Source organism: Grammomys surdaster, unplaced genomic scaffold, assembly GCF_004785775.1.
Source record: "Grammomys surdaster isolate TR1022 unplaced genomic scaffold, NIH_TR_1.0 396, whole genome shotgun sequence".
Lineage (NCBI taxonomy): Eukaryota > Metazoa > Chordata > Mammalia > Rodentia > Muridae > Grammomys > Grammomys surdaster.
The window spans coordinates 378,918-389,125 of NW_021604815.1; the positions used below are offsets into that span (position 1 = coordinate 378,918).

At 48.6% G+C, this 10,208-nt stretch overlaps 1 protein-coding gene across 1 annotated transcript in view; it reads left to right on the forward strand.

The window, feature by feature from the left end:
- The window catches only part of Grik5 (glutamate ionotropic receptor kainate type subunit 5), a 62,874-nt gene that overhangs the window by 16,935 nt on the left and 35,731 nt on the right, over positions 1-10,208 (forward strand). The window contains exon 12 of the mRNA XM_028781299.1: positions 9,095-9,298. Coding sequence (XP_028637132.1) covers positions 9,095-9,298 — 204 coding nt within the window. The remainder of the gene's footprint in view (positions 1-9,094; positions 9,299-10,208) is intronic.

Sequence of the window (10,208 nt, forward strand, 5' to 3'; positions counted from 1 at the left end):
AGCCCCTCACTGGGGGATTCTAGGCAGGGGCTCTACCACTGAGCCACACCCCCAGCCCCTCACTGGTGGATTCTAGGCAAGTATTTTGCCACTGAGGCATAATTCCATCTTCAAGAGAGTCTTACCAAAGTATAGCATAGTCATACATATACTCGAGACTTTCACAAATTAGAAACTTTGTATCTTTGAATTCTTACAAACTAAACACCCTTACGTTACCAGCTCCTTATCATGAAACCATGTCCCCATCACTAACTGCTCACTTTTGGACATAAATGAGTTGTGCGTGTGGTGTCACATCCATACTTTCCTGGTACTGTTTGTAAGAGCCATGTGGTTGCATGGAGTTTCATCTCATGACAGCCTACATATCTGTCACATGAAGATACACACTGGGTTTTGATGTCCACAGTCATTGCACAAAGGACATTGTGTTGTGTGATTCTTGTGACCTTGTCTTGATGCTTCTATGGGTATGTTCTGAGGTGTGGAGTTGTTGGGTCACCCCATGTCTGAGCTCCAGAGGACATTGCAAAAGCTTTTTCCAAAATGGCTGCAGCATGGCCCTTCTTCCTGTGGTGTGTAACTGAGAATCTAGCACTCTCCGTTCTCCCTGGCGACTATGTATAAAAGTGCCTGATTGTAGTTGACCGTCTTTGAGTGTTGATTGCACATTTGAAAAATCCTCTCTGGGGATGTTTTTGAGAAGCTGGAGATGAATAAGTGGATGCATAGCTGTCATCCCCAAACTGGGAGGTGGAGGGGGGGATGGCTGGGGTTCCAGGCCAGCCTGGGCCAGAGAGACCCTCTCTCAAAAAACCAAGGGCTGGGAATGTGGCTCATTTGTAAAGCATTTGCCTTCCATGTAAGATGCCCTGAGTTCCATCCCAGAACTGCCCCAAAAGGGGAGGGATATGACCTTTTCATTAATTTGGGAATGAGACGTTTTGGAGTCATATCCTTTGCCTAATATGTGTATCACAGATATCTTCCCACCCTCCGTGAGTCACCTTGTCTATTTTTTAAAAAAATGATGTATGTATTATTTTAAAATTTCATTTTGTTTGTATTATTTTACAGGCATCTTAGTTGGCTTTCTTTTGCTGTGGTAGAACACTGTGATCAAGAGCAGCTTGTCGTCTGTCACAGGGCGATGAGGGCAGGGGTCTGGAGGCAGGAACTGATGGAGGTCATGGGGGATCGCCAATAGGGCGGGGTCAGATCCTCTCAGACTGGAGTTACAGGTGGTTGGGAGCTACTTCTGGGGCTAAGACTCAAACTCTAAAAGAGCAGCCCTGAGCGAGTGATCTCCAGCCCTGCCTTTTCCTTCTTAGTTGTATCTTTTGATAAAAAAGGCCTAAGCTGGGCCAGCTAGCTTAGCAAGGCAAGCCCTTGCTATGCAAGAGTGTTTAGCTGAGTTCAATTCCCAGAACTCACCTACAGGCCAGCTGCTGTCTCTCTCAGAGTCAAAGAGTGAAATGAGGCCTGCAGATAGCTCAACAGATGTCTGCCTGGAACGTAAGTGCCAAACCTGAGACTCCATTTCCAGTAACACAGACACAAGACCCAGGTTTTAATTTAATTCCATATATTTATTGGGCTTTGTGTGTATGTCTGTCTGTCTCTATATGTGTGTATCTGTGTGTCTGTGTGTCTGTCTGTGTCTGTGTGTGTATGTATGTCTGTGTCTCTGTGTATCTCTGTGTCTCTGTGTGTATCTCTGTGTCTCTGTATGTGTATATCTGTGTCTCTGTCTGTATCTGTGTGTCTGTGTCTCTGTGTGTGTATCTATGTGTCTGTGTCTTTGTGTCTCTGTGTGTTTGTGTATCTGTGTCTCTTGTGTGTCTGTCTGTGTCTCTTTGTGTCTATGTGTGTCTGTGTCTCTGTGTGTGTCTGTTTCTCTGTGCATCTATGTGTATATGTGTGAATATGTGTCTGTGTTTATCTCTCTCTGTATCTTTGTGTGTGTATCTGTGTGTCTATGGATCTTGTGTCTGTGTCTCTGTATATGTGTGTGTGTTGCTGGGAATAGAATCCAGGTCTTCCCACATACTAGACAAATTCTATACCACTGAACCATGCCCTAGTTCAGATTTTTTTTTTTTTACTTATGGTTACTATTTTTAGATTTTAGGAATTCAACCAGGTATGGTAGGAAACATCTGCAACCCCAGTACTCAGGAAGCAGAGGCAGGAGAATCACAAGTTTGAGGCCACCCTGCTCTCCATAGCCAGACTGGGGAAACTAGGTCTACAAAGCAAATGCTCATCTCAAATCTTTGGAAATAGAAGAATTTGGGAGTTCTTTGCCTACCACAGAATCACTTTCTTATTTCCTAAAAATGTAGTTACTACTCCTGACATGGGTGTGTGCGGTCCACTTACAGCCGACTGTCATGAATTATGGAAGGCAGGGCCTCAGGAATGCATCTTTCCTTATGGGTGTTTAATTGAGGAGCACCGCTTATTAAAGCAATAATTTGGCCTTCCCACACGTATTTACCATTGTCAGGGATCAATATCCATTTGCATGTGGACTTTGTAGCCCTCCGTTCTATTGGCCTGTCCTAGGCACCACAGCCGGCTCCAGTGTCAGTGCTCACTGGAGGAAACCTACTAGGCTTCTTTTTAACCATTAAAAAATTTTTTGAGCCACATGTTGTGGCTCACGCCTTCAATTCCAGTATTCTCAAGGCAGAGACAAGCAGATCTCTGAATTTGAGGCCAGCCTGGTCTACAGAGTGAGTTCCAGGACAGCCAGGGCTATACAGAGAAACTCTATCACAAACCAAACCAAACCAAACCAAACCAAACCAAACCAACCAATCAAAACAACAAAAAGCCCTCTGTGTGTGTGTGTGTGTGTGTGTGTGTGTGTGTGTATACACAACTTATAGGAGTTGATTCTTTGCTTCCATCATGTGGGTCTAAGGTACAGAACAATTTTCTTCAGGCTTGGTGGCAAGCAACTTTTACCCTCTGAGCCCTTTCATTGGCCCCTTGAACTGGTTTAAATGTTTCTTTAATGTTTCCACATGTGGAACTCAGGATATCTTCCTAAGATACTGGTTCTGTCTTCCCATCTTGTTTTGAGGCAAAGTCTGTCCTGTTTCTCTTACTGTAGTGTGTGCTCTACACAGGTTGGCCTGTGAGCTTCCAGTCAGTTCTTTTTTTTTTTTTCAAGATTTATTTATTTTATGTATATGAGTACACCATTGATCTCTTCAGACACACCAGAAGAGGGTATCAGATCCCATTGCAGGTGGTTGTGAGTCACCATGTGGTTGCTGGGAATTGAACTCAGGACCTCTGGAAGAATAGTCGGTACTCTTATCTGCTGAGTCATCTCTCCTGCCCTTCCAGTCAGTTCTTTCTCTGACCCACACCAATCCACTGTAGGACTGCTGAGATTACAGATTCCACCCATCAGATCTGGCTTTTTTGTGTCGTTGTTTTTCCCAGACGGGCTTTCTCTGTGTAGCCCTGGCTGTCCTGGAACTCACTGTAAACCAGGCTGGCCTGGAACTCAGAGATCTGCCTGCCTCTGCCTTACAAATGATGGGATTAAAGGTGTGCGCCACAAACGCTTGGCCACATCTGGCTTTTTATGTGGGTTCTGGGGATACAATTCAGCCTGTCACAATTTTGGTACTTTTACCCTGTAAGCCATCCTGCCAGTCTCTTTATCTTATTATGTATTTTCATTTGGAGTGTGTTCATATGCATGTATGTTTGCTCACACGGGTTCCACATTGCCATCATGGAGGTCAGAGGAAAACACGTGGGAGTTGAATCTCTTTTCCACCCCACCATGTGGCCAGTGTCTTAATCCACTGCCACTGCCAGTTTTCTGGCTTGTTCTGAAAGAGCTCCCCTTCTCTCCCTTTTCTCTCCCTCTCTCCCTCTCTCCCTTGGTCCCTCTCCCCCCCCCCCCATTTCTCTTTCTCACTTTCCAGTCTGGAGCTTGCTGTTTTGCTAGATCGGCCACAGGCCTCCCCGCAGCCCCAGGTCTGTGAGTCTCCACCCCACAACACTCATGCCCTTGCACTGGGCTTACAATGGGTCCGATGCCAAGTCTGGGTTTACATGGCTGTATGCTAAGGACCCCACACTTGCACAGTGGACACTTTTACCTTCTGAACCACTTTACTGGCCCAGCTGCTGGATACTCCTTTTTATGGAGGCTCCATGTGTTTTAACCCTTTGCAGTCTACACACTTTTAAGTAACTCTGTATCCGTATATGTATCTGTACCTACACCTGCACCTATGTCTATATCTGTCTGTAGGTTTTAAAGTCTTCACCAGCCCAGGGTAGTGATGCTCACCTGTAACCCCAGAACTTGGCAGAAGCAGTCTGAGGGCACAGTGTGAAGTCTTACCTTAAAACAGAAATCGGATGCCATCGGTTAGGAGACAGATGATAAGACAAAACAAGAGGGGGATGGGATTCTCATCAAGAGTTAATAAGGATGGTGGGACACAGTGGCACACACCTTTAATCTCAGCATTCAAAGGCAAAAATAGGTGGATTTCTGAGTTTGAGGCCAGCATGGTATACATACAGTGAGAGCCAAACAAAAATCCCCAAAACTAATAAGGACAAAACTAGTCGCCATCCCTCCCTGGACCCTCATGTTCCTTTCTTGGAGGCTCACAGCTTCCAGAAACGTCTCTATATACAAGCCCGCCCCAGCTCTCTCTTACAGAGAACAGCATATTGTACAGGTTGTTCTGTAGCTGGCGTGTTTTTAATCTTAATATATCTTACAGACCCTGCTATTTTAGTGGTTGCCTGGGATCCTTTTATGACACTGCTGATCTCTTTAACATGTTCCAAATTAGGTCTCTGTTCCCACCCAAGCCCCGCTGCAGTGACATTCCTTGGACCTGTGTTTCTGTGCATAGGTGCTCAGCCAGTCGTGGGACAGCTTCTTAGAGCTGGACTCAGCAACAGCCTGTCCCCAGTGCTGGGTTTCTTAAAGAGTATCTTGAAAGGAGTCTGATAATCATGGCTAAGAGCCTTCTCCTTAAGAACCACTAGGAAGATCAATGGTTCAGGGCCAGCCTGGGCTATAGAATGACTTCAAGGCCAGCCTGGGCAATTTAGTGAGACTCAGTCTCAAATGAATGAATGAAACAAACATATGAAGATCGCTAGGGGCATCGATCCATGGGAGCCTTGGGCTCAATCCTTAATATGGGAAGGGGCAGGGAGAGCTTCGGACCTTTAGTTGAGTGCCCAGGGTTGTAAGTTGCAGCCTTGTGTCCTGACTGCTTGCTGGAGTTCTGTGCTTGGTGTCCTTGTCATTGCTGTAAGCTCAGACTGCTGCAGACAGAGGGAACCCAGGCTTTTCCGTCTCAGATTCAGAGGTTAGCTTGAGCACACCGGATCCACCAGAGCTCTGGCGTGCCCTGGCCGTGTGTGGGGCTCAGCTCTGTGATTTCTCTCCCTCTGTTCTGCTTTGGCTGGTGGCCTTGGGCCGGACACCTTACCCCTAACCTATTTCCTCCTCTGTTCTGACATGGCAGGAAAACCCCAACCCATGCGCGTGCTCTTCTCCTCTCTTACTCTCCAGCTCCCCTGGTGTGTCTGACTTCCCCCCCAACCCCCCCGTCCACTCCTGCACTCTGTCTACTTGAGCTCAGTCTGGCACAGGGCTTAAGAGCAGAGCCTGGGGCTTTGGAGTCACAGTGACTTCCCTCCGTGTCCTCAGCTGTAAGACAGAGGTAATAATACCACCCTCCCACGCTGACAGAGCTGTCACACAGCAAGCCCACGAGAAACGCTAGCGGCCGCCGCTATTATTAGTGTTATCTCACATCACCATCCCCGCTCCACGTATTTGCATTTGGAGAAGCAGCTTGGGAGGGAGAGAAGCCCCAGCCTCCCCCTACCCTGCTGTCCCTCAGTTTGGTTTGTGGTCTGAGAGCCCACGGGCCTGTGGTGTAACCTGGTCTCCTGGAAAGAATGGCTGTCGTCTAATGGCTTTTTAGAAAACTCTCCCAGAACTCAGAGACTTAAAACTGTTACTTCTTGTGATACTAAGGCTTGGTTGGGTGATTCTCAACTTGTCCCCAATGGGGCTCACTGACTACCCTCATCTTGTGTCTAGCCAAGAGGTAACCGAAACCTAGAGTATCCACGGGTGCTCCTGTTGGCTTCCAGTCCCTGGTTTACCTCCTTCAGACTGGCCTGGGCTTTACTTACATGGAGGTCTTAGAACTGCTCTGAAGGCGGAGGCTCCAGAATTTAACCACCATGGTTTCTACCATAACCTGTCAAGAAAAGTCATAAACCCAGCTACCAAGAAGTGGGGGAGTGGCCACCACTTGCTGATGGGGGGGAGGTAAGGTGTGGGGGGGATAGGGGAGGTAAAGTGTGGGGGGATAGGGGAGGTAAAGTGTGAGGGAATGGGAGTAGAATAGGATACTCACATCTGCCACTTGCTCTCTGTACGCTAATGTGTGTGTGTACTAAAAACAAGCCCATGCCTTTCATCCCAGCTATTTGGGAGACCAAGGCAGGAGATTCCCAAATTCAAGGCTCTCCTGATCTGCAGGGGTCTGGGCAAGTTAGTGAGACCCTGTTTCAAGACTGTGCCAGGGAGGGGCTGGAGGTATGACTTAGAGATAGAGTGCTTGTTTACCCGGCCTTGGCCCTAGATTCAGTCTCCAGCTTTGCAAAGGAAAAAAAAGCGTCTAAAAATACTCCCTTTATTATAGACTTCTGTGAGGATTTAAAGCCAGATGACCTGGGGTTGGTGAGAGGGCTCAGCAGCCAAAGGGCCTTGTCCTAAAGCCTGATGACCAGAGTTCGATTCCTGGAACCCACATGGAGGTGGAAGGAGGGAACAGACCACATAGAGTGTCCTTTGACCTATACATGTGTTCTGTGTATGCTGTCTGTGTGTGACATAGGGTCTCTCTGTGTAGTCCTGGCTGTCCTGTAGATAGCTGGCCTCAAACTCAGAGAGCTCTACCTGCCTCTGCCTCCCAAATTCTGGGATTAAAGGCATATGTCATCACCGCCACCACCTGGCTAAGGATAAATAACTTTTTCAAGTCAAGTTATCCAAAAATTACACACAGGACAGGGACTATGGGGAAGGGTCTATCCCATGGTAAGCATCATGGTCATTATTACCAGAGAGTTCTCTTCTGGGTATTTTCTGAGTCCTGAGTTCCCTTGTGTAAAGGGACACTGCCTTACCACCTACTTAGATGATAACTGGCAAAGCAGTGACAGTTTATCCCAGCTGCCTCCAAATGCCCTTGCTCTGCTGGAACCCTGGTGGTCTCTGCCTCTGTCCTACTCTGTCACGCTGAGAGAGTAAAGCTCCCTTGTGACCCTCAAAAGTAATCTTCAGTTTAGCCGTGGATGATGACACACATCTAAAGTCCCCATACTCAGAGAGCTGAGACAGGAGGATCGTGAGTTTGAGATCACCACCTTTAACCCCCAGTCCTCAGGTGGAAGAAGCAGGATGAGCCCTGTGAGTCTGGAGCCAGTCTGGTCTACACAGTGAGACCTGGTCTCAAAAACCAGCCAGCACTTGCCTGTTCCGTTTCCGCACGGTATTCTCACAATCCTCCAGAACTCCAGTTTCAGGAGATCCAGTGCCCTCCTCTGACCTCTTTGGGCACCAGGCATGTATGTGGTATGCAGGCATACATGCAGGCAAAACACCCTCATGCATAAAAAATTTTAAATCTCAAAAGAACACCAACCAAAAGAACATCCACATAGCAAAAGGCCAGATGTTGCAAACTGGCAGGTGTGTTCATGTGGCCTAAAAAAAAAAGTGGTATTAGAATTTGAATGACTTGGTAACATTTATAATCAGGAGGTTTTACAAAACAATCTAGGCTTCCAAATTCTCTTGCAGTTTCACCATCTGGCATGTCATGCCTGCCCACCGCGTGGCGGCTCAGGCTGGAGTGAAGTCCTGGTGAGGGACGCTCTCCTGGGGCACCTGGGTGGCTCGGAAAGTCGGTGTAGTGATTCACTCCTGGCTGTGTGAAAACAAACGAAGAACTCTAAATTGAAACGACCCATGTATTTGACGACAGAGAGCAAGGGTTGTCTGGTGGGACTGAGTCCAGTGCGGTGTACTTGTGTGCACAAGATAGGGATAATCTGGGTAATGTGTGTCCTAAGAGAATCTTGGAAAACTTCGTTCTACTTTGATGCAAGCCCCAGTCAGATTTCCTCCAAAGCTCCCCTTGATCCTAGCTGTTGTTGCTGTTGTTGTTGACTGGAGCCCAGTGAGCTTTGGGTGGGCTGTGGAGAGTCACTTGTCTCCCTGTGACAGTCTGATCAGAGGCTGACAAAGCCGATGCCTTCACCCCCAAACCTCTGAGCTTTCAGGCCTGCTCTCGGCTCACAGCATATGTAAAGGAATATGCGCACTAGCCCCGTGTGGTGGCACCTACCTGTAGTGTGAGCCCTTGGGTAGTAGACGCAGGTGGGTCAGGGGTTCAAGGCCAGCCTTGGCTATACATTGAGTTCAGCCTGGGTGACATGAGATCCAGTCTCAAAAAAAAAAAAAAAAAAGAATCATAAACAGGGCTCCAGAGGCGGCTTGGTCTGGCTTGGAAGCAGGGTCAGGCAGATCCCAGGGCCCTGCCGGCCAGTCAGCCTACCTTACTCTACGTGTTCCAGGCTACAACAATAGACAGACACAAGGTGGGTGGATGGGATGGCTAGAAAGACAACAGCTCAGCGGTTATAAGCACTGGGAGCTCACACTTGCCTGTAACTCGAGTTCCCTGGGGTCCAACCTTACCTTCTTACCTTGGCTGGCAGCAGGCATGTACACACAGGCAAAATACCATATATATAAAATAAATAAGAAGAAAAATCAAGCCAGATAGCTCCTGAGGGATGATAGCTGCAGTGGCCTCTTCACACACGTGTATACTCATGTCATGCACACACAATAACAGAACAAGCAAGCAAGCAAGGACGCAGGGAGTCTGCCATCCATGCTTACATTGGGGGCAGATTCCTCTCGAACAGATGACCCTGGGCCCCAGAATCCCTGACTCAGACCCCTAATTCTCTGACCCTCTGCTCTCTCTTGCCCACCCAGGAGAACCCGTATGTCATGCGCCGGCCCAACTTCCAGGCCTTGTCAGGGAACGAGCGCTTTGAGGGTTTCTGCGTGGACATGCTTCGGGAGCTGGCCGAGCTGCTGCGGTTCCGATATCGTCTGCGGTTGGTAGAGGACGGACTATACGGGGCACCTGAGCCCAATGGTTCCTGGACAGGCATGGTTGGCGAGCTCATCAATCGGGTACGGCTGACGGGGGGGGGGGGAGGGGGGGAAGGTGGGGCCAGATCACAGCACAGAGCAAAAAAAAAGACAAAAGTTTGAAGGTGTGCCAGTAACCTTTACCTCAATTGTCCTGGGACGATGGAGAAAAGGCACGGCATTGTGTCACCTCCTGTGTTTTCCCAGGATGCTCCTCTTGGATGCAGAGGTTTGATGAGTGAATGACAGTGACATAGAGTAGAAACCAGGTAGAAGCCTGAAGTAATCAAGGGAGGCTTCCTGCAGGAGGCAAGGGCAAGGGCTGCTGTCTGCTCAGTACCACCAGGGAGGCCTGGTACACTTCAGGCACCAAGAGTTGTTTGTTGGGGTTTGGGGTTGCAGATCTGTCGATAGAGCGCTTGCACAGCATGCGTGAAGCCCTAGGTTCAATCCGTATAAACCAGGCATGGTGGTGTGCCTGTGAACCCAGCACTTGACAGGCGAGGCAGGAAGACTCTTTGTTACATTGTAAGTTTGAGGCCAGCCTGGGTTACGTCACTTGAGACGTTGTTGCAAAACCAGCTAAACAACAAAAACAAAACCCACAAGAGCTCTCATTAGGTACTTGTGTAGCACCTACTATGTGTTTTACCCTGCGCTGGATTCAGTGAGCAGAGACTTTGCGCCACAATAACTTAAAGTCTTGTTAGGGTCCAAGAAGCAAATGACCACAGTCCAGGGCCATGTAGCTTCCGATGGTGCAAACTCAGAGAGGAGGCCCAGAGCAGTCCCCTGACTCAGCACTCAGAGGGGAGGCCGAGCAGTCAGTCCCCTGACTCAGCGCTCAGAGGGGAGGCCCAGAGCAGACCCCTGACTCAGCACTCAGAGGGGAGGCCCAGAGCAGTCCCCTGACTCAGCACTCAGAGGGGAGGCCCAGAGCAGACCCCTGACT